The sequence below is a fragment of the Letharia columbiana genome (assembly GCF_014066305.1).
Source record: "Letharia columbiana isolate WasteWater2 chromosome Unknown Sc0000024_s0, whole genome shotgun sequence".
Lineage (NCBI taxonomy): Eukaryota > Fungi > Ascomycota > Lecanoromycetes > Lecanorales > Parmeliaceae > Letharia > Letharia columbiana.
The window spans coordinates 402,590-425,935 of NW_023501065.1; the positions used below are offsets into that span (position 1 = coordinate 402,590).

The window sequence follows — 23,346 nt, forward strand, 5'->3', positions numbered from 1 at the left end:
TAATAATTTAATTTAATTAATTATATAGCGACTTCGATAGTTTTAGCTAGATATAATATATCTTAACTTACTTTATATTATTTTAAATAAAAAGTAAGAGCGCTTAAGTAATAGCCTTTAATCTTTAAATTATAACGAATTATAGCTATTTAAATCTAAAATAATTATTTTAAAATAGAAATTTTCTATATTAAGAAGATTAATAAAGTCTTTTATAATTATAGTTATCTCTATTATAATAGATATAAATATTTAAAGATAATCGTAGCTATAGCGATAAGTTATATTATTATTAAAATAATTATTAGATAATAAAGATAGAATACTTAGTTATATTAACTCTAGAGTTACTATAAAGAAAAGAGCGATTAGATATAAATACGCTAAGGCGTATTATATAACTATATTACGTAATCGTTAAAACGCTAAGAGTTACGTAATTCGAATTTTAATAGGTCTTTACTCGTATATAATTAAGAGAATTTAAAATTATTTTTAATAAGATATTTAATAATATAAATATTAGCGAGATTAATAAGATTTAAATTCTTTTAAGATAACTTTATATTTAGAAGTTTATATAATTAAAGTAATAGTTTTAGAATATTATTAATTATTTATATATTTAAAGCTAGCTTAATTAAAAAATTAAAAAATTAATATATTTTTTTTTAAATTTTTTAATATAATATAATTATAATTAAAAATTAATAAAAAATAATTTTAAAAATAGCGAAGTTTAAAATAATAGAATAAATATAAGCGAAAGCGATTAATATACTTCGAAATCTCTTAAGATTTTTATCGATTAATTTATTATTAAAATAATCTCGATTTAAAATAATAGTTAAATATTAATATTATTATTAATTATTATATTATAAATATAATATTTTAATAATAAAAAGTATAATAATTCTTCTAAGGAAAGCTATAGTTAGCGAGTATTAAGTTATATTAAGTGTTAAGCTATATTAAGTCGTATTAAGTCTCTTTAATAATAGATATAGCTATGACTATAATAATAGTCGAATAGCTCTAATTAGATATATATTATTTGATTCTAGAATAACATTTTTATTTTCTATTAGAATTTTGTTTTTTTTTTTTAAATTATAGAACGGAATAAATAAAGGCTTTTAAATAAAAGAAGAATTTCTAAATTTAGTCTTATAAATATTTAAAAGTAGAGAATTTAAATATCGCTTATTAAATTTACTCGATAGTTAATAGCCCGCAGCCCTAATTAAAAAACAGATATATATTATTCGATTTTAGAATAACTTTTTTATTTTTTATTAAAATTTTAAGATTTTTTTAATTATAGAACGTAATATAAGCTTTTAGATAAATTAAAAATTATTAAATTTAATCTTTAAGATATTTTAAGATAAAGATTTCAAATATCGCTTATTAAAAACTTATTTACTTTATTAAGAATAATCTTTTATATAAGCTTAGATAGTCGAGTAGTAATAATTTCAATAAAATTCGAAACTATACCGCTCCCTTCTCGGTTCGAATTCATAAATCTCCCTCGCTAAAAAATCGTAAAATTGTAAAAATTGTAAAATTATAAAATGCGTAAAATTCGTAGAATTAATAGAAATTCTATAAATTGAAAAATTAAAAATAATAATAATTAATATGAAAGAATTATTAATAATATGAAAATTAATTTCTTATTAATTAAATTTCAATTAATTTAAAGTTAATTAATTTTTTAAAAACTTATTAATCATATAACTTCTCTTTTTCTATTAATTTTTTTAATTTTTTTTTAAATTATAGAGCGTAATTTATACTTTTAAATAATCTACGAATTATTAAGTTCGATCTTATAATTTTAAGTAAGTTTTAAATTAAAATATTTTTACTCTTCGAGAGTCGAATTCAATCTCGAAATTAGATTTAAAAATTAGTTACTTTCTATAAATTTAATTTATAGACCTAAACTTATATATTAATTAGTATATATAAAAGAATAAGATAGAGCTAAGCTTAAAAACCTTGAATTTATATATATAGCCAATTATAAATTCGAGTTCGCTACGCTCTTTAGTTAGACCGGCTAAGTTAGCTCGCTAGCTCTCTCGAGCTCTCTTATTAAAAAAATAGATATACGTTATTAACATATAGAATAACTTTTTTATTTTCTATTAAAATTTTAAGATCTTTTTTTTAAATTATAGAATAAAATATGGGCTTTTAGATAGAAAAAGAATTTCTAAATTTAAAGCGTAAGGAATTCAAATATCGCTCATTAAAGACCGCTTATCAAATTTACTCGATAGTCCTAATTAAAAAAAAGTGGTTATGAATTTAATTTATAAGTCCTTATTCGTAAATAAATATTAATTTAAAAGTCTTATTTAAGTAATATATCTAGTAATCGCTTTTATCTCTTTTAAGAATCTTAATATAGCTATTATATCGCTAATTTTAATCTCTCTTATTAAGATTTTTTTTCTATTTATTTTAAATAAAATATTAGAATATATTTAATATTTTCTTTTCTTTAATTATATATATAACTATTTAAAATAATCTTTAATACTTTATTTATATAGAGAAAGTATATGAATTTAATTTTTCTTATACGTATTTAAATAAAAGCGAAATTTTAACTTTAATTAGATTTTAATAAAGAGATCTTTAATTTAATTTTTATTTTTTCTATTATATTAGTATTCTTATTTATTTAAAAATCTTTTATTAATAATAATTCTAATAATTTTTTTATTAACTTTTATACTTTTCGAGTATATTAAATTTAATTTAGATTTTCTATTATATTTTAATTAGCGAGCTCTATAACTTTTAAAATTTTTAACTTCTTTTTTTTCGCTAAAATCTCTCTTATTTTATATCTTTATCTTTATTTTTTATTTTTTTTAATATAAAAATTACTTCTTTTAATTATTAAATATATTTCTCTTATAATCTAACTTTCAAGAATTATTTTATTTAAAATAATTTATATCGAAGAAATCTCTATCTCTATCTCTAGAACGCGTATATTAATTACTTTCTATATTTCTATAACTCCTCTAAAATAGTTATTTCAAATCGTTTTTAAATATTCTATATATATTTCTTAAACTTCTTTTAATTCCTTCGATATATACTATATCGCTATCGCTTAAATTATTATTAATCGTATTACGATATTATATATCTATCTTATTTTATTAAATATAACTTCTTAAGTAAATATAATAATTATAAATAACGTCTTAAGCTTTTTATTATATTCTATATATCTTAATCGAGATATCTTATATATATATTATTTTATAATATAATATTATAAATATATTATCTTATAATATATATCGCTAAGATTTCGAATTTATATTAAAAAAAAGATATAATATTTAAATTTATTTATATTATTATCGAAGATAATATAATATTACTTAATATAGAATATCTTATAGAATATCTTATATCTTTTTAATTAGTAAATATAATTATTATCTTAAGTATCGAATTATCGTATATTTTCTTTAAGATATATACTTCTATTAATTAACATTTAATAGTCGTATAATTAAATTCTATATTCTTATTTATATTATTTTTTAATTTAAATAATTAAAATCTTTACGCCTAGCCCTCCCCTGTTTATATCATCGTTGGGTTTGGAAACCCGACCCGAAAATAACAAATGCTCAGAAAGGGGTATATGACAGAAATTCACTCGTACAGGGTAGAGCTCAGCGTCACCACAGCATAGGCAACAACCCCGCGCTCATCTTTACAAGGTGTCCAGTGCGTGAAGAATTTGTCATCTCCTTTGGAACGTTCCAGTGATCGGAGCGTGAATAGGTTTACGCTTGCGGAGATGGCCTGGCCGTGTTTCAAGGCATCCTTCACCTTTGATTTGTATTCCCGTGGCAACGCTGTCGTGTGCTGTGCCAAGAATTTGAATATGTTGCTACCAACAAAGCCGTGGCTGCTGCTGTTGGTTATACCCAGAATATCTACAATGCCGAGCGAGTAGTGCGAGATGGCGAAGCTGTCATATTTAACCACTAGGTACTGCAAGATGTCAATACCAGGCATAGGCAAGATAAAAGTGTCGGGGGATATTGAAAAGACGTACCTTCGAATACGCAGTATAGAAAACCTCCATCTGAGTCCTGAAGTTCATCTTCTCAATTTGTTTGAGTAGTCCCTGCTCCATACCGTCCCCACGCACCTCTACACGTTTGGTGCTAGAAGGAAGCTGAGGAACGCTGATGAGAATTTCGGGGTCAGCATGTCCTTTGAACAAAACAGAGTCGTATCTCGCGACGAGCTCAAAAAGCAGAACGACAAGAGGGAATCGTAAGTATGACACAAACTCGAGTCATGTCACCAGTCTAGAACGCAGAATGAAGAAGGTGGAAGAAACCTGTTTATGACCCAAGACCAAGTGGGTCAAAAAAGATGACGAAAATGATACAGAGCACAGGGAACGGGAATACATGCCCACTGCTTTCGAAACATGTCCTACGCCTCAAAACAAAGTCATGAATGGGAAGGAGCCATACGGAGATAACGTACCTCTCTTTCCTTGAGAATCCGAAAAAGCTCCTCTTATTTGGCTTGATGCTTCTTACCGACTGAGCAGCTTCCTTGTCGTCTTCTGGATCGTCAGACATGGAGAGTATCTTCAGAACGTCGGTGTTGCTACGGATGGTCGTCGAGCAATTGATTTGACCGCCAATGAAGAATTTCAAGTTGCCTTCCGCATCGAACAAAGGCGCTGATCTTTATGTGAGCCGAATGGATCATGCCGCGACAAGGGACAAACGCAGGGACGCATACCAACGTAAAGCAAGTTCCAGAACGGCTCTCCTGTCTTTTTGTAGTTGAGCAAAAGCTCCACAGTCTCTTCCCTTGCCTCGATAGAGGCCTTCAGTCGCTTCGTTGCGGTTCGGTCTGTGTAGTTGCCCTGAAGGAATCGGCAGTTGCGTGGAACGACTTCGGGCCTTGAGTAGCCGGTCACAGAAACGAATCCATCCGATGCATAAACAATGGGATTGTCAGCCTTGTTCGGGTCTGTTAAACAGAAGCAGTCTCCAAGACCTTGGTATTTGCTGCGGTCGGTAGACAAGGCTTTGGAAGCGCTGTTGGTCATCTGATACTTGACGAAGCGTGGGTAGACGGCAGTTCTCAGGATACTTTCTACGCTGTCTTGTGCTTCTGTGAATATCGATTCCATGGACGGTAGAGTTGACATGGTGCTTGCTTTGATGTCTGCATTCATCCGTCTCATCAAGTTCACATGAATGCCTAGCTGTTTGGGCGCCTCGGTTGCCGTATAGGAGTAATGTATATCGGTCATGATGGTCGTCAACTCGTCCAAGAGGGCATTGTAACGGTCCACCTACGCAGATTCACCACCATAAGCGAGGCAAATCAGTGGAAGAGCGGCAGCACCAACCTTCTCCAAGAATTCCATATTCTCCCCACACATGCGAGCTTGACTGAACTTGAGAAGACGATGGGCAGTGGTGGGATTGTGTAAGACAATCTGGAACACCTCGGTACTGAAGAAGTCGGCCAGTCCGTTTGCGCTCTTGTCGAGGCCTCCATGCTGTTTGGGAACGGAGTAGGAGGAGGGCGGCGGGTTGTAGTCTCGCGATAACTCGTCTCCCTTGTTGTTGTATGAGCCTTTGCGCTGCGCGAGCTGAGTATTGCCTGCACGCTCGATGGGGAGTCGGTCGTCACTTTGCTTCAAGTCGCCATTCAATTTTCCATTTTGAGCAGCCATTTCTCTCGTTACCAAAGACATTGTCACCGGTAAACTTTGATCCAAGAGAATGGCATTTGCCTGAAAAGCGAGGGTTTATGGAAGAGCCGCGGCTGTTTCCCTAAATTTCTCTGCTTCTCTGACGGTTTGACTTGCCAGAAGATGTGACCGGGATGCATATCGCACTCGGCATCCAATTTGACCAAGGCCATATTCGGTCATAGCTCACTGTGGCAGAAGCTACGGGTTCGGGTACAGTTTGCGAGATGGTGCAGACTGAACAGATGAAGGGTCCAATGTCCAATTTCCCCCCCATTCCCAGCCAATCAGCTTGCGTTCCCGATGATCATTGACCTTCGGCAAAGTTTCCTTTGGCCATTAATTATAAGGACACGATCGAAAGGCCATCGAGGCATCGAGATTCAAAAAAACGATTCGAGATCCTGGCCCGGCGATGATCTACCATGCATGCCTACATGCAACGGCAGTGTGATGAGCTACACTGTATGGCGCAAGCTCATGGGTCAACCCAGGAAAGTCAAGCTTGCGAGCCTCACGACCATTCCCCAAAGGGCCTCAAAACAGGGGGCCCTAAGGGCTCTGCTCCGATGTCATTCAGACCAAATCCATGCCTTTCCTCTTTATCATTGGTTCCTACCCCACGGCACAGTGACGCCTGGTGCATTGTTACTTTAATCACTCAACGCCCAAGCTCCTAAATTGCTAGCTTAGAGCCTAAGGAATGCTCCCTTGTACATTGTCAATTTGTCATTTGCTATTCTGTTGGACCCCTCGGTCGATTTGCGTCACGACTTGCGATAATAATAATACCGTATGATAATACGAGGATGGAAAAAAGAATAATTGGATGTTTCATTTTCTTTTCCACTTCTTCCCTTTCAGTCTTCCTACGTTAATAGATATTCTTCTGTCATCATGATTGTTATTTGAAATATCACTATTCCATTTTCAATTGCCATCTGGCGTCATTTTCCACAAAAAAGCTTACAAAACCTAATCCTCAGTCAAGTCCGTGTTTACTTTACCACTCGTGTATAGCTGCGATATTAGAAGATTGAGCGGGCTGCGCGTACGCTGCATGGCTTTACCTTCATACTAGATTTCTTTGCCGCTCATGGCCAATAACTATATGACACACAAAATCAATGGCCATGTACTCCAAGTCCCAACCCCAGGCGTGGACTATGGGCTCAAGAACGATGATGGCTTCGATCCTTCCAAATATGATTTTTACAATCCTTCCAATCGCAGCGCTGCCACGGCGTTTTTGGTACGCCTAGACGAGTACGTGTTCTTTTCCGAACTGTCTTGCCGTATCGCAAATGCTCAATGAACAGCAGACAACATTCGACATCTGAGGCTACACCTTTCGGTGCTCCACACGTCTCTTCAGAACCCTGCGAGACGGACAGCCCACCCCCATTATCACCTATAGCGGAATTGGATGACGACCTCAATACTGTCAGGCCGTGGCGCAGCTCCGATCGCGGTCTCGCTGCCTCAATTGAGAGCGAAGAACCCAAAACTCGTGACTTTTCTCTGGAAGACCCCCCTGATAATAACGAAAATGCGATTGAATCAATCGCGCCTCTGGAGAAGCGCTCGGAGCTGCTCTTCTCTCGCGAGCATCTTCAATTGATCCTTGCAGACTCTACATTGTCTTTGAACTTCACTGACTTCCTGCGCACATATCGGCCAGACTCTGTTCCTATACTCGCTTACTATCTTGATGCCGTCAAAGCATTGAAAACTATCAGATATGCAGAGGCTATCATCAGAGGCCTTGAACCGATCCCTGGTCATGCCTTTACCTCAGAAGCCAACAGCGCCACAATGGCTTGGGTCATGGAGGACAAGGCTGATCGAGCGTTGGATGTTCTCGTAAAAGACGATCTACCAGCATTCATCGCATATATTTATGTTCGGACAGTTGACGTGGCATTGGTAGACAGGGTCACTGGAAAGGAGGATCCGGGATCGCCCGGCATTGCGGATGGCCTGGCTGAAGTCTTCGTGCTCTCAGATCCGTCTCGTCCAGACAATCCAATCGTCTTCACTTCCGAAGGTGATCCCCGCGCCTAACTTACCCATTGTTGTCAAACTAGCTAACAATTTGTAGAATTCCACAGAATGACAGGATATCCGAGGACTGAATTCCTTGGGCGCAATTGCCGCACACTGGGAGGAGCAAGAACAAGCCCGTTTGGGATTTCTCGCTTTCGTTCCTCCCTTGATGCTGAGCGGGAACACTGCGAAGTCCTACTGAATTAGTAAGTATTCTTCAACAAGAAACCCCCTACAATCTAATTGTCCTTGTGATGCAGCCGCAAGGATGGATCGCCTTTCATTAACCTCATCATGTGTGTACCCTTGCGTGATCAATCTGGCAAGGTCAGGTATTACCTTGGCGCTCAAGTTGATATCACTGGTCTTGTCAACGACTGTACGGGGCTTGCAACTTTAAAGAAAATCGTCGAACGCAACAACGAGCATCGAAGCCATGTGACGAATCGAGACATCCCGAAAGAGACTCTCCAACGGGACGAATTCGAGCAACTGAGCGAAGCGTTCAATTCGCAAGAGCTGGAACAGCTGATTACGCTAAGACGGCGTCAACAGCTTCAGTCTGAAGAGGGTTTCATCTATACAGAGTCGGAGAAAAGGCAGCGAGATGATGATTCAACGTCTAGAACGCCTCTTACAGACCTAGATGATAGTTTTCAACTCAATGGACAGGGAAGTGCTCCACCTCTGGGCTACTATAAAACCGTAAGTACCTGGTACGGAGCACGATGTCTAGGCAGTTTCGCTGATAATCTCAGTATCTTCTGGTTCGACCGTATCCATCACTCCGTATCCTGTTTGCCTCGCCTGATCTGCGGATACCTGGAATCCTCCAGTCACCTCTGCTGAGTCGGATTGGGGGCAGTAGTCGGGTCCGCGGCGACCTTGCTCATGCTCTTGAAGTTGGCAGGAAAGTTACCGCCAAGGTACAGTGGGTATCCAAGACCGCCACGAAATCTCGAGCTCGATGGATTCACTGCACCCCGCTTCTAGGCGTCAACGATACCATAGGAGTCTGGATGGTGATCCTTGTAGACGATGAAGATGACGGGGAGGGAGAGCGCGAACAGTTTCCACAAGAGACGAGTAGTGCCAGCCGGCAAGGGTCAAACCATACGGCAGATGCCCTACCGTCGGACGAAAAACGACACAGGGGCAATCTTAGTGGCGTTTCTACCAGCATATGGAGCGACACCTCTGAGTCCATAATTTCCGACGAGATTGGAAGGCCCAGGCCAAGGCGGCCGATGCTCCGGCAGCCGTCAGAAATGGGTGTTTCAGCTCAACAGCCTCTCGTGGTTCGGCCGGAGCCAAAGATTGCTGGACGAGCATATTCTGTCACCTCAAGCAGCGATCGACGCATTTCTGTTGCCCAGGAAAGCAGAACCTCGATTGGAGGCGCGGACAGTAGGCCCGCAAGTCAAGGTAGCGCTATTTCGCCAATCCAAAACACCATGCAGCCGAAAGTGAAGATTGCTGGGCGCCCTAGCTTTGACGGAGACGGTGCACAGAAGGCACCCATCAACATGCCCGGACGATCTGGTGCTGAGAGAGAGACAGGCATGGGTGGCAGGCCATCTGGCCGAAGGACTTACAAATCGTTGTCTCCCTATGGAATTTTGTTTGAGGACTGATTTATGTGAGCTGGTTGCGTATACCCGATCTTCAATTGTTCCTATACCACGCAACTTTACAACGTAAGATAGAAAACAACGATCTCTGAACAAGCCTTCGACCCCCGTACGTACTCCCCACCGGGCATTTTTTTAAATGCTTGTCGTGAGTAACAGTGATTCCAAGTTCATTTTGTGAAGCCCCTTGCGGCCGTTGTAGGAGTGCGCGTACTCTACGTTACTCAAGTGTAGGGTATGTGTTGTATGGCTAATAGTCATCCCACTTGGCGCTTCCTTAGCAGAAACGCGGCTACTTGACGCATAATTTCAGGTCTCTTAAGTACTAAAGTATTAAAGCAATCACATTCAGGAGGTATCGATGCTGCCATTGGATACTTGGCCTCCCCCTTGTACTTTGATTGTTTTAGAAAACAAGTTCTGCTTTATTTCTACTTACATTGCCTCGCTGAAAAGACCCTTTTCTCTCCTATTGAAATCATGTTTGGAGCTGTATTTTTGCACGCGACGTTTCTCTTGCTGCCATTCTCTGTTGATACTCGTGACATCAACTTCCCAACAGTCTCCGGCATCAAAAGACTTCAACAGCCCCTGACTAACGATGACGACGTCGATATCGCAACTGGTAGCGATTTCTCTGGCCTAATGACTTTTGCGAATTTGCCATACGCCAATTGTTTCAGCGATTCGGATGTGGACGCATACGATATCGCCATTATGGGGGCACCATTCGACACAGTCAGTACTCCTTATCGAATTTTACTCATGATACGGAGGCAGCAGCGTAACCAGAGTATTATCTATGTGTATACATGCATCGAAATCGTGAAACAGCAGAACATCAGGGTGGTGGGTTGCGAGTAGGATATATTGGCTAACATCCAAAAGGCCGTGACTGCAAGACCAGGAGCTCGGTTTGGACCCACTGGTATTCGACGGGGTTCTCGCCGAATGTCTGCATCCTTTGCTTGGAGCATATATACCGGTGAGGCTTTCCCACCTCACCCGATCCTGCCAAAATTGACCAGCCTGACAGGGGAGAATTCTTATAAGAGCTGGGCTGAGATCTTAGACTGTGGAGATGCCCCCATAACCTTTCTTGACAATACCATTGCCTTGAAGCAGCTGGACAAGGCACACAAGGTAAGAGCTCAACTCTCAATGTCTCATTCAGCACAAGTCTGAGGTGTAACGCTATTTCGGCTACTAGTTTCAACACATTGCTTACATGTGGATGCATGGCCAAAGGTTGTCTCCGGTCGAGAGGCTAAGGCAATAGAGAAGTCCTTGATACCTCGTATCATTACGCTAGGAGGAGATCATACGTATGTATTATCGGATCAATTTCTTCCAAATGAGTACCACCATTGAAGCCCCAAGCCATATGTGAAGATGGTATCAGCTGCTTTTTTCTACCTGAAACTGTCTCGAAGCAGGATTGCTACATTAAGACAGAAAAGCTGAGGTCGAGACCCCTTAGTACCACACTTCCAGCGCTTCGCTCTGCGGCGTCGCGATGGGGCGCAGTTTCAGTCATTCATTTTGACTCCCATTTAGGTAGATAGCCTCATCCAAATGCTTCAATGATGCTAAATATATTGTATTGCAGATACATGGGATCCGAATGTTTTGGGTGGAGGTTTGTCACAATATGCGTAAGCCTCTTTCCAAAGGCTGCCTCAAAAGATCCTCCCTCGGCTGATCAGTAGCAATCCAGTGGCGTAAATCACGGTAAAGCCTCCCTTGTGGAATCCAGGACGTCAAGATGCCAACTCAAACAAAATTGTAGGAACCTTCCTCCACATTGCGTATGAGGAAGGCTTGATACAAAACTCGTCCATCCACGCGGGAATCAGAGCACCTTTGATAAGACGTAAGGGAGACATACGCAACGACCTGCGCTGCGGCTTTGATACTATCAAGGCCAGAGATATTGACCGCATTGGCGTGGACGGCGTGATCAAGAGACTCAGGGAAAGGGTGGGTAATACTAAGGTCTATATATCCGTCGACATTGACGTGCTTGATCCTGCCTTTGCACCAGCGACTGGAACAGCAGAGGTTGGAGGATGGACAACAAGGGAGCTGCTTTCTATTTTGGACGGTCTCGAAGGCACCAACGTCGTCGGTGCAGACGTTGTGGAAGTTGCTCCGATCTACGACAATCCAGGCGAAACAACAGTATTGGCTGCAGCGGAGATCGTCCATTCGTTGCTGACGTTGATGGTGCAAAAGCCGGTCAAGGCACCTTGATGTCGTCGTGGGCATATCCAGACGAGATGGCAAGTCGGACTTTTTAGTTCTCTAGTGCCAAGCATAGCCAAAATTCTAGGGATTTTGGGGGAAGTTGAGCACTTTACTTGTCCACCGCCGAGGCACATTCTTAACCAGTAGAACGAGGAGCTCCGTATCTTAGTCCGTAGCCACTAAGGATGACCTAGGTACCTTATTTTTGGCCCCCAGTAGCCCCGCTAAGTGGGGCGTAAGTGCATACCTATCGATAAGGAAATTAGCTCACAATGACATTCCCCACACCCCACGCACTTGTAGCCCCCCAAATATTGACGACTCATCATTTACGAACACCAGCTTCAGGAAAGTCAGTGCGCAGTCAAGCAACCCTCTAATTATTTCAGTCATCAACATCGCCGCAAGCATCCGCCATGGCTGAAACAGGGTATATTGAAGAGCCCAAGAGGTTCGCTCCTAAAGATCCCCCAAAGCTCAACCCGCCCAGAGATGAGCCTATCAGGGTTGAAGACCTCGCCAAGTGTGACGGTACGACTGCTATATACCGCATCTGCGGAAATGGGACCTAATTTTGGCTAATTGAACGGAATATGGGACAGGCACCGACTCTTCGTATCCTACGTACGTCGCCATCATGGGCACGGTCTTCGATGTCTCCAGCAACACAGCCTACTCTCCCAAGAACCCATACAATGGTACCGACACGCCGTTCCGATTTGAGCTTCCAAATCCTCTGCCGACACAAATTCAACAGCTGACCAGAATCCCAGTGTTTGCCGGAAGAGATGCCTCACGAGCCCTCGCTCAATCTTCACTCAAGCCTGAGGACTGTAGACCTGAGTGGCAGGATTTGCCGGAGAAGGAGAAAGGTGTCCTTAAGGATTGGTACACATTTTTCAGCAAGCGATACAACATAGTGGGCAAGGTGCAGCTCTGAATGGTCTAGAAGCGCGAAATACAACGCCCCGTTGTGCAGCACGATTGCGCTTTGACGATTATGTTTACTCTGTCAATGTGATAGTGAAAAAGGCTTGGCGGATTATTTCCCGCAAAAATAACGCCCCGCTCGTATCAGTCTCCGGTCATCTGCGGTTCGACATTTTTTTTTAGCCTCGAGACTCGAGAGCCTCATCCGTGGAAGCCCCGAGTTCGGAGATCCTCGTGCTGGCCCCCACATCCCTATTAGGCTGCATGCATCAACGCGAGTGGATGTTTGCATCTAAACGATCCGTGGTTGAGATCGACGAGATTCTGCAGCAACCAGCATGGCTTAGCTGTCGCTCGTGCGAGTGCGAGATGCATACGTGCCTGCGGTTGGCCGGCATCGAGTATCGAGAAAGCAGGACGCATGATCTGTTATTCCTGGGAAGCAGGTAGCTCTTCAGGCAACCAGGGATGGCTCATCGAACGCTGTTCCCTATTGATAGTCACGGCTCAGGTGTCCGTATCATCTCCAGCCTTGGGCCTGCTGTCGCGTAAAGCTCCTGCAGAACGCGTCCAAATATGTCTCCGCCGAGAGCAAGCAGTAAACTAAGGCAGTGCGGGCATAGCTGGAGCTCCATTGCATTGCCCGAAATAATGTTGTCAGTCATTGCAACACTCACGCGGATGGGACAAATCCCCTGCACCAAAGACATGTCACATTATTGGTATATATCTGTTTACATGATCGAGATGCCAGCTTTGACAAGCACACGCCGTGAAGATCGGAAAGGAAGGAACTGTTGTGGAGATTGATCACATCTCTTGGAAGAGATTCCATGGGGAAGAGCAAGTGACTCAGGTATCGGTACTGCACGGTTCAATCCAGATCGCACGCTGAGCAATACGGCCTTACTCGTAACTTCGATTACAAACACATGTATCTGCTTTACCAGATTGCGGCCTTCAAATTCTTCGCTATGTGCGAGCTGAGAGAATTGACTGCTTCATTTCGTCTGTCCACCTTCATCTTTCAATCAACAATTGATGATGCGAACGCTACTCGTCACTTAGATACTGCCTGACTTCTAGACCTTCGCATCATTCTTTTCCTTCCGATTATCTGTTGTCGTTTTGCGAACTTTCCCGACTCATCGCTTGCTGCGTTGGCATTCGGGCCTTCTGGTGTAGGATCCTGCACAAGAGACTTTGGGTTGGATACTCGCTTCCTCTTCGTACCTTTTCGCGTCTTAGCCATCAATTGGTCTTTGGACAAACGCTTTGACACAATGTTTGGAATTTCCCCATTTTCCCGTTTCTCAGAAACGAGTCTTGATCTCTCTCTAGCTTTTGTCTCCCTCTCGTGCCGTCTTCCAACTACTTGGGCATTTTCGATCGCAAACTCTGTGATCAGCCGCTTCCTTCTCTCTTTATCATTCGTACCGTCGGAGTTTTTTGCAGGCCCCACTGCGTGCCCGTTCAGCCACCGAAGCCCCATTAGAGCCCACCGATGTGAGGAATATTCAATGAAGCCATAGCCCCTGCTTCGACCGGCGCCGCTGTCTTCTGTTACCTTGCTCCCTTCCCTGCCTTCGAAAACAACCTTGGCCTGCTTGACAATGCCTTTTCCTTTCGCTTTTCGAGCTTTCTCGGCTTGCTTCATCTCTTCGCCACCTCGTGAGAGCTCCTCTTTCGATAACTGCTTTCGTAGCTCACTTTTGACATCTTTTGCGAAGCCGACAACAGCTTCTCTCGCAAGGGCCTTGAGACCCTTAGAAGTTATGCTACGTGGCAGATTACGAATAGACAGACGTGTCAAACTGAAATGGAGCGTAGGGTTGCTTCTAATGAGCGATTGGCGCTGTTTTGCGCTGTCCTCTCGCATTTTAATCTCGGACGGCGACAGCTGACCATAAAGAGGGGTATTAGAGGGTACAGTGCCCTCTGAGAGCAAATACAATCGCCTTCGATCTTTATCTTGGGCATCTCGTACATTGCTGCTGGCAGATGTAAGTCGCGTAGCTTCGTTGCGATCTACTGCTCGAGACAGTTGGAGCACCCGACCCTCCATTGTATACCGTCCGGAACGGTCCAGGCTCGTATCCTCGAGTAAGGATTGCTTTGTCGAGGAACTACCTGTGCCTTTGGTCGTTGTGCTCCCTGGAATTAGCGTGAGCTGCATCCTAGGAGCCTCTCGAAGACAAGAATCCGCGTCTTCTTTGTTGTAGAAACAGATGAACCCTGTACCCTTCGGTCGTTCAGTCGCATGGTCGAGGACTACTCTTGCATACCGCACAGGGCCAAAAAGCTCAAAATGAACTGTCAACACTTCATCTGTGCTGGTGAATGGGAGGTTCCGTACGAACAGAGTCGAAGTGCTGCTGTCCTTCGTCCGCGCTACCGAACCCTCGTCGACGTCCTTGTCTTCCATCGACGTGGGTTGACTATCTTCGCGAACCGAGGAAGCAGACCGCTCGATATCACTCTGTGGAATGTCTTCGACATCGATGTGGTGGCTATCTTCCGATTTGACGCTTTCGTCATGCTCCTCCACTGGGGGGGCATTTACATCTCGGTCCGGAGTCTCTGGTCCCGTACTTCCAGTTTGCATTGTCTCCCAAACCTCCTTCTCCACGGCCCAATCCACAGCCAGTGTCCTTCCGTCAACCTCTTTCCCGTTAACACCTTCCAAAGCCCTCTCTGCGTTCTTCCTTCCCCGTAGTATAACAAAGCCAAACCCAGCTGATAGACCCAATTCTTTTTTGGGCAGAGTGACGTGTTTGATCTTGCCGTAGCTTCTGAATAAGATTGCCAGATGCTCTGGCTCCTTGATTGTCCAAGGCAGATTCCTCACAATGAGTTTTGATGGCTGCTGCACTTCACGTTTGTGCGGACCTGGCCGAGCCTTCGCTTTCGTAGCACCAGTGAGCCCATCTTGGTTTGCTTTACGATGTCGAGGCTCTGCAAGCTCGACCTTGATTTTTCGGCCTTCGAACAAAGATCCATTGAAGGTGTCTTTGGCAATTTGAGCGTCCTCGACGTCGGCAAAAGTGACGAAACCATACCCCTTGGACTGCTTGGACTCTGAGTCGATAACAACGGTTGCGTGTTTAAGAGGAAAAGATTGGGAGAAAAAGTTGGTCAAGCTCTCTGATGTAGCATCCTCGGGTAGTGAGCGAACAAATAACGAACGCCCTTTCTGCTGTTTTGTCCGTTGTTCCTTGGCGGTATCTTGCGATTCTTCTCCGTCGAGACCGATAGCATCATCGCTAGCCGCGGTGACTCGATCAAGGCCATCGGTTGTGAGCCGCTGCCTCTTCAGTCGAAACATTTTTGAGGATGATCGAGTAGACTAGATATCGTTCAAATTTCAACGAGTCAAAAGCTCTGTGACTAGTGTAAGCGCTAGTGCGAAAGTTCATTTCCCGTTCTTCGGCTGTTTCATCCACACAAACGTACCCCCATTCCAGAGCACAATTCTCGCTGCAATTGGCAAAGGGACGACAGCCGTGATTCACGTTGAATACCCTCGTCAGTACTTTTAGAGCCGAACATGCATTCTAGCTGGACCCTAGTCACCACTATACGATCAATGAAGCAAAGGGCCGTTACAACACAAGCGCGGTATAGGAAGCACCAAAGGCTCGATGAGTACATCGCTCTGGACAATTCACAAGGGAGCGTGATTGGCCGTGGCAAGAACCGCAGCTGATGCTCGCATGATATGGTCTATGTCGTACGACAAAGGGTTAAATTTTACATGGAAGTTGAGAAAGGCCACCGGTCTCGTCGCAGTTGGTCACGCTCCAGAAACCGATCTTTGCCTGACAAGCGCCGCCGATATCATAGATTTTCTCCTTATATAGTCCCTAGACGCCCAACTCCGCCGCCATAAAGAAATCCTGCCCACTTTTACCGAATGACAAGTCGAGGTGAATCCGGTATCGAGACCGGTGTCCCTGGAAAGATCATCGATGGCGATCCGTCCCTCGAATACTCGAATGAATGTGAATGCGACAAGGGCGGTGTCTGTCAGATATGCCGTTAGTCATGATCCCGTGAATTGTTGGCCAGAAAAGACATTGAAAATTGAGACATCTTTTTTTCTGGAACAGGAGATAAGAAAAGACATTGGATAGTAGCAAATTGACTGAAAGTGGAAGCTGTACTCGGGATGATTTACATGAGCATTGGAGTCCTGATAGGACTGTTGCATAGGCAGATCTATGCCGGCGAATGGTGCATAGCCGGTTTCATATTGACTGAGGATGTCCTCGTCGAGAAAGCCGTTGTGTTTTGATGGTCCAAGCTCGTATGGCACCATGCTAGGCAATGTCGTCGGGAGCGGCGGGAGGTACTGCGGTTGCCCGGAGTAGTCAGGATACGGTGCAGGTAGGGTGTTGAAGGGCGAATGTTGTGGATAAGGTGCCTGGATAACGGGCTCGGGTAGCGAATACGAGTAGTTGTACGAAGGTGGAGGGGAGATGGAGAGTTCTCTGTGGTAGTGATATGGTGACTTTGATGAACGGCCGGTCTTTGGTGTCGAGTATGGAGTCAAGAGTGGTTCTGGTGATCTGCGGCGGCCTTTTGAAGCTGCCGAGTCCTGTTTCGATGGTTTTCGCTTCACTCCCTCCTCATTCCTCCGATGTGTGTGGCTCTCTTGAATCATGGGCGCTAGCTCTGCGTGTGACTGCTCCGGTGAGGCTGATGATGAACCTGCTCTTCGTTCGAGATCTTCAAGACGTCTCTTTATCTTCTTGCCTATTCACTCTTCAGCACTAATCTTTGAGCTGACTTACTTACGGTCGAGTGAGGATGGCGACACTTACGGTAGTTGCGTTGAGCGATCCTGTTTTGTATTCGTCGACGCTCAGCCAGGTCTGATATCTTGGTCCAGTCTTCGTTTGGGTTGGCGCTGGCGCTGAAGGCACTGCTGGTACTATGGCTTGAAGAATATTTGGGTGAAGTTGGGCCTGGGTAGGGCAGCGAGTAGCTGCTATTGCGTTGCATGGTTCTCATGTGAAAGGCTGGCGGGGGGTGGGAGAGGTGAGTGGGCGGTGAGTATCAGGCAGGGACTGCTACCAGAGAAGCCTGTTAGTCTGTACCGGGCGTATCCGAGGGATGAAGTGATTAGGAAGTTTGAGGGATTTGGAGGGGAGGTCTGGCAGTATTAATATAATCGCTGCGGCGGAGGGATATTGGAGCCGTGTATTTATTCGTTGATACACTACTTTTGCGTACCTAGCAGCTGGGAACGGATCAAATAGATGATCCCTGCACGCACATGGAATTACCGAGAGGATGCTAGAGGATGCAGGGTGCTTCATGATTCATGCACGACCCGAACGTGGCACCACGACGATCCCACATTAATCATCGCCTGCAGCCTTGTAGCGAGATGGGGTCCGTAGGGTAGGTATCTAAAAGTACGTAGCTCCAACTCGAGCAGCACAAGAAGTAGGTACCTTACCAAGCACTGTACTGATTGCTACCACTCTAGGACTGCTGGATCTACCAGAATCGAATGCACACGAGATAACAAGGACCAGGCACTCTGGAAGGCCAGGGACGAATGAGACGGCAACGATGCCAATGATGCCAAATTTGGGGCGCCTTGAAGAGGGGAACGTTGCGTTGCCCTCAACGTTACAGCGTGCGGCATGTGGTACGGTCTTTGACCGTCTTGGAGGTCAAGCTTCCTCAGGCAGTCGCAAAAATTGCTTGATGCACATCATAATGCACCAATAGCAATGCATTTCAACGCACTCTCCACCAGTCAATTTGACAATTAGCCTTTCCTCCCTATGGACCTCGGGGCTTTGACTGCGGATTTAGGCGAAGCCAGCATCAAGCCGTTCCACTTGACCATATTAGCTTGGATTAACAATAGAACGTGCCATAGGGCTGCACAAATCGCGCGACTTGGTCTCCTCTTCTGGTAAGGGCTCAGGTGAGCTAAACCGTATACTGGTCTTTTTCCTCGATTTAGTCACCATTGTGGAATCAAGACTAATAAGCGGTTCCCGGCTACTATTAATGGCATATCTAATCATGGGCTCCTATCAAATCGGCGCGAGCCAGACAAATCTCCATCAGGCTATCAGCTCCTACAAAGTGGGCAGTAGTGGGCAGTGCTGCGCGAAATGCCTGGTGCCTGGAATGGCGGTCAGAAAAGGTGAGAAGGCTGTTCGCGAGTTACCATCGTCATGGGACCAAGGATTCATCCTGGCCTCGCAAGCCAAACGCCGAGTTTGACGACTATCGAACGGGCCATTGCGTGCGGGCTTCGCATAGGGCGCCCGTTCGGGGTTTCCGAGCTTTGGCATCATTCTTCCCTCCCGTGACTCGACTCGCCTCTGATTACACGAGAAGGCTGCATTGACTGGGAAAAGAGATTGGAGCTTCGGAGCAAACCACAGGGATTTATCAGCCAAATGGCGGTGGCAGATAAGTGCCCTTTTCATCCTCGGTTTACTCACCCTTCAGAAGCATGTGCATTGTGCAGAGAGTCATTCTCTGCTCCGTTGCCTAGATCGGGATTAGCGTGCATGAAACATGTGGTGCGGCTGAAACTCCATGGTTCCATCCCCACACTGATCCCCTGGATCCGAATTGGCTAATACTCTATGTCTACCGGGCATTGGTATGACCATGAATTTCTTCATCATCTCCATCTCGAGATTTCAAAATACAGAATTAGGGTCTGAGTCATCTGTTTCCTTTTCTAAGTGATGAGTGGCACGAGAACGACAACGTGCTCGTAGGGCTCCGTAGAGACGGGGGCGGCGATAAGTCCGTCCGTATCCGACGGAGATGACGCGGACCATCCTTTCATGACCATGTGGCATGTGGCATGTGGAACAGTGCAAGATGGAACACGGAAGATGGAAGATGGAACATTCGGATGCAACATTCTAGCGGCTGACACAACTCCAAAAGGCAGCACTACTGTCCAATCTCAGTACTGGCTGGTAGCAGTAGAAGAAGTAGCAATGGCAGTAACAGTAGCGGTAGCGGTAGCAGTATCGTAACGGGACGTAGCTGCTTTGTTTCATCATGGTCCAACCCCGACTCCTTGAGCCCAGGCCGATTTGTTACCCCCCGGTGTGCTGAATAATTGGAATGCGCTTGTGCGCCTTATGATTCGTTCCCCTCACTGCCACCGACTGCTGCTAGAGTTTTCGCTTCCGCTTAATAAGAGGCCGAGGGGGCTATTCATATCAAGCGAACACCAACTGACTCTTCATCTTTGTCTTCATCTCCGTTGGCTAATAACCCTATATTGCTATAGTCTTCAGGTCCATCTGGGATACGGTCTATCCAGACGCCACCTGGGAACAGTAACAATAATCTACATATCACGGAGCTGAGAAGTTAATATCTCTAGTTTTTCGTCGGCGAACGCCTATTGTTCGTATCGTAGCACCAGAGACTTCATTTTCTTATAGCGAAGCATTGGTCGGTATTCATTCTCTCCTGGTGTGCGTCTAGAGACTGATGAGGTAGGTAGTGTTGTCTAAGCCTTTCGCAAACTTTTGTTTCGGCCGAATGACCGGAATCCTTGCTCTATTCTTGCGTTCTCTGAGGCGTACTTTCTCTTGGGACAGGAGATGGATTGTTTCTTTCTCATGGTCTACGACCATCTCCGTCTTCACCATTTTTGAACACATGCGCAGCTTGATTGCAGAGGGCTAGTCTTGCGACCTAGAGCGGCGTCAGAAGGCCCAATCTGGCTTCCAAGTTATAGGAGACCAATCCCTTCATGATCTTCAAGTCGTAGCATCGCCTGAAGTACTCATGACAAAATAAATGATCATGGTCGTTGAACGTGATGGCTGCGGATAGTATTCGGACTAAAGTCATTTGTTTGGAGCGTTCCTGACGATCCCTTTTCGTTAATGCACATGAGATCATCAGCCGCCAACATCCTCCCGACAAACATGGAACTGACGCTTGCCCAGCAGCAGGCTGGGATGAAGCCAGGGTAATGATCAGGGTATGATCATTCCCATCAATTCCAACATGTGTGCACGTGTTTCTCTTTGAAACACCGCGGTTCCCTGGCAAGCCTTCGGTGCGTGCGCGTTGGAACTAGAGCTTCATTTTCTCGGTCAAATTCATTCGAGCTGATTTCCAGAAAGAAAACGATACTGAATGTTGACAGATGCTCGCTTACGCATGCTAGAGTACTCATAGCCAAGCTCGGAACGGGTGGCAGCGTGGCAATGCTGAAGTTTGAATCTGCGGCCTTCTCAACCTGTCCTATCATCTATACCAACCAGATCTCCACAAAACAGTCAAGGCATGTCGAGCCTGGTGCCGATCAAATCATTCTAGCTGTTCCTGCTATGCGCGCCGTACAACTCTGATCGAGATGTGACACCATTGACCGTGCAAGCGCGAACCAAATCCAAGAATTCTGAACGATCAAGGAAGAGGTTCGTTCTCTATTGTGATATCGAAATTGATGGACACACACCCTCTGATTACAGGTAACCTTGAGGAGCTTTGTGTGGTCGTTCAGACTTTATTAATGCACTCGAGTTTCGCGAGTGCCCTGTTAGCATGTTTCGAGCCTCAAGCTTCTACCGGCGCAAGGGTGAAATGTCCACACATAGTGATCTGTTCTCTCCGATAGGACCATCCCACTGCAATCAACAATATGCGTCCTGAGCCGGAAGATAGAACTACGAACATATCTCCAGGTCCTTTCAGCCACCGAATTATTCACATTCTCGCCGCCCAATCTTCCTTCCAATTGTCGATTTGAAGAGAGTACGGCAGACGCCTCTCCTCGAAACATGCAAATTGCGACGAACATATCTAAAGCTCTGCTGTTATTGAGGAGAGGCCAGTTTGAGTCTCACGGCGCTTTGCACAATTTTATGCCGAGCACCGTCAGCGATTCGGTCTATGGTCTCCTCCCAGGGCCATATGTGTAAGGTTACTGTCAATTCTAGGGCCCGCTACGGCCATTACCGAGGCTTTTTAGCAAGGTGTGGGTCAACATCAGCATCAGGTTGGGGCCCAATGCCAAGTGAAGTGTCGAGAGAAGAGCTGATAGGCATATAAAGTGTAGTTAGAGCTTGATTTGGTTCTCTTGGCTCCAGAAAGACCTCGTATACAAAAAACGCGTTTCAGGGTCGGCGCTTTATGATAAATGCGCTTAGCCCACTTGACACACGAAGCAAGTTCGATGAGTGACTACAAGCATGCCTTTTGATTTTTGTAGCTCATTGTTTTGGTCTATGAGGATGCCATTCATGACACCGTCGATGTGACAAGTGGAATAGAGGCAGGTGACCAAGGTCATGCAGCAACGCTTTCTATTTACACCATTTTCCATCGCCTTATCTAGAGCTTCTGCATAGCGGCCTGGAGTATGCCATTGTCAGTTGATGATCCAAATTCTACAGACCAAATTTAACTCACCACGTCAGTGGATTGCACATGATCTTCGTCGCCTTCAATCTGGCCTTGCAAGTCGTCGATTGAGACCTTCTCATCCTCAACGACCAGATTGACTTGCAGCTTGCTGATGCCGTATCCTACCGGCACAAGCTTGGATGCACCCCACGTTAGCCCGTCTATCTCAATGGAGCGCATGTTCTTTTCCAATGCCTTCATATCGGTTTCGTCATCTGTAAGAATGTCAGTCTAGAGTCCCTCATAATTGTACTCATCAGACCCACCCCAAGGTTTGACGTCTAACGTGACAATACTCTTCGCCGCAGGCTTCACCTTGCCCTCCTTCTTCTTCTTGTACGCCGCCAGATTTGCCTCTTTCACCTTCTGAGCCTCCTCATCCTCCGACTCATCTGACCCAAAGAGATCGTCTTCATCATCCTCGGCTTCGGCTGCAGGAACGGCAGTAGGTGCTTTGGGATTGGTAGGAAGTTCGCTTTGCTCAGGGCCGTAGGCGGTGTGTGATTTGGAAGGGTCGCCAGGAAGCGAACCGAATTCAGACTCATGCGATTGCATGTGCTTATACCAGCGGTAGGCGTGAGGGTATTTAGCTGGCTCGGGCGTGGACTTCAATGCTTTGAATGTAGCAACGTCGGCCTGAGATGGACCGTAGCTTGATCATCATTAGCTATTGGCTGTTCAAAAAGAGGTTCAGTATCGGAACAGCGTTCAAAACAACTAGGTCAGAGAGATGCGCCCATGGCGCTTGGAATCTCTTCACAAGGAGTGTCTTAGGCTCCTCAGAAACACGGACCAATGTATTCTCATCAGGTAAAGTAGAAGGAAGAGGTAGTCCCCTTAAAGGCCCTTAAGGGAAAGGAAAGGGTATGTCTACGAGAATTCAACGCAGGACGAGCTGCTTCTCGAGAGCTTACCCGGTGATGTAGGACCTTGTGCGAAGCCATGACTCCAAAGCTTCATGACATGTTAACAAGGTTTCACAGTACTATGAAGAATCTTCATCGCTTACTCTGAAGACCCATGTCGTTAACGAAGTCAGTGAAACCCATCTTGTAGTTGTTTTCGTGCGACGTAAGGGCCTTTAAGTGTGTGCAGTCGATAGAACCAATCGAAGCTGTTCTTATTCTTCAAAGGCCGTAATGTCAAAAAAAATGTGGAGGGTGAATATGCGAAAGGGCGCTAAGGAAAAGGGTTAATCCGGGGAAATAGATAACTCCAATTACAATTTACAACACGGTTTGGTGGTTGCATGGACAAGGCAAAGGTTTAGATTCAAATGATACTCTTTAT

At 44.3% G+C, this 23,346-nt stretch overlaps 7 protein-coding genes across 7 annotated transcripts; 3 read left to right on the top strand and 4 right to left on the bottom strand.

The window, feature by feature from the left end:
- Positions 1–3,699: 3,699 nt before the first annotated feature.
- HO173_007419 (uncharacterized protein) lies at positions 3,700–5,785 on the bottom strand (the record flags this gene model as incomplete). Its single annotated transcript, XM_037309323.1, has 5 exons — positions 3,700–4,044; positions 4,109–4,241; positions 4,552–4,753; positions 4,816–5,377; positions 5,435–5,785. The coding sequence occupies 5 exons, from the start codon at positions 5,783–5,785 to the stop codon at positions 3,700–3,702; spliced, it is 1,593 nt and encodes a 530-aa protein (XP_037163783.1).
- A 1,093-nt stretch (positions 5,786–6,878) lies between these two features.
- On the top strand, positions 6,879–9,462 carry HO173_007420 (uncharacterized protein; the record flags this gene model as incomplete). The annotated part of the gene is made up of 5 exons (XM_037309324.1): positions 6,879–7,048; positions 7,105–7,829; positions 7,884–8,034; positions 8,089–8,533; positions 8,587–9,462. The coding sequence occupies 5 exons, from the start codon at positions 6,879–6,881 to the stop codon at positions 9,460–9,462; spliced, it is 2,367 nt and encodes a 788-aa protein (XP_037163784.1).
- A 477-nt stretch (positions 9,463–9,939) lies between these two features.
- On the top strand, positions 9,940–11,712 carry HO173_007421 (uncharacterized protein; the record flags this gene model as incomplete). The annotated part of the gene is made up of 7 exons (XM_037309325.1): positions 9,940–10,197; positions 10,348–10,602; positions 10,708–10,784; positions 10,940–11,016; positions 11,069–11,114; positions 11,177–11,190; positions 11,249–11,712. The coding sequence occupies 7 exons, from the start codon at positions 9,940–9,942 to the stop codon at positions 11,710–11,712; spliced, it is 1,191 nt and encodes a 396-aa protein (XP_037163785.1).
- A 410-nt stretch (positions 11,713–12,122) lies between these two features.
- On the top strand, positions 12,123–12,646 carry HO173_007422 (uncharacterized protein; the record flags this gene model as incomplete). Its single annotated transcript, XM_037309326.1, has 3 exons — positions 12,123–12,237; positions 12,309–12,404; positions 12,480–12,646. The coding sequence occupies 3 exons, from the start codon at positions 12,123–12,125 to the stop codon at positions 12,644–12,646; spliced, it is 378 nt and encodes a 125-aa protein (XP_037163786.1).
- Positions 12,647–13,696: 1,050 nt separating this feature from the next.
- HO173_007423 (uncharacterized protein) lies at positions 13,697–15,961 on the bottom strand (the record flags this gene model as incomplete). Its single annotated transcript, XM_037309327.1, has 1 exon — positions 13,697–15,961. One exon carries the CDS (start codon positions 15,959–15,961, stop codon positions 13,697–13,699), a length of 2,265 nt encoding a protein of 754 aa, XP_037163787.1.
- Positions 15,962–16,542: 581 nt separating this feature from the next.
- On the bottom strand, positions 16,543–17,640 carry HO173_007424 (uncharacterized protein; the record flags this gene model as incomplete). Its single annotated transcript, XM_037309328.1, has 3 exons — positions 16,543–16,659; positions 16,814–17,391; positions 17,460–17,640. 3 exons carry the CDS (start codon positions 17,638–17,640, stop codon positions 16,543–16,545), a joined length of 876 nt encoding a protein of 291 aa, XP_037163788.1.
- Positions 17,641–21,984: 4,344 nt separating this feature from the next.
- Positions 21,985–23,105, bottom strand: HO173_007425 (uncharacterized protein; the record flags this gene model as incomplete). Its single annotated transcript, XM_037309329.1, has 5 exons — positions 21,985–22,005; positions 22,063–22,271; positions 22,323–22,708; positions 22,971–23,010; positions 23,066–23,105. The coding sequence occupies 5 exons, from the start codon at positions 23,103–23,105 to the stop codon at positions 21,985–21,987; spliced, it is 696 nt and encodes a 231-aa protein (XP_037163789.1).
- Positions 23,106–23,346: the final 241 nt, after the last annotated feature.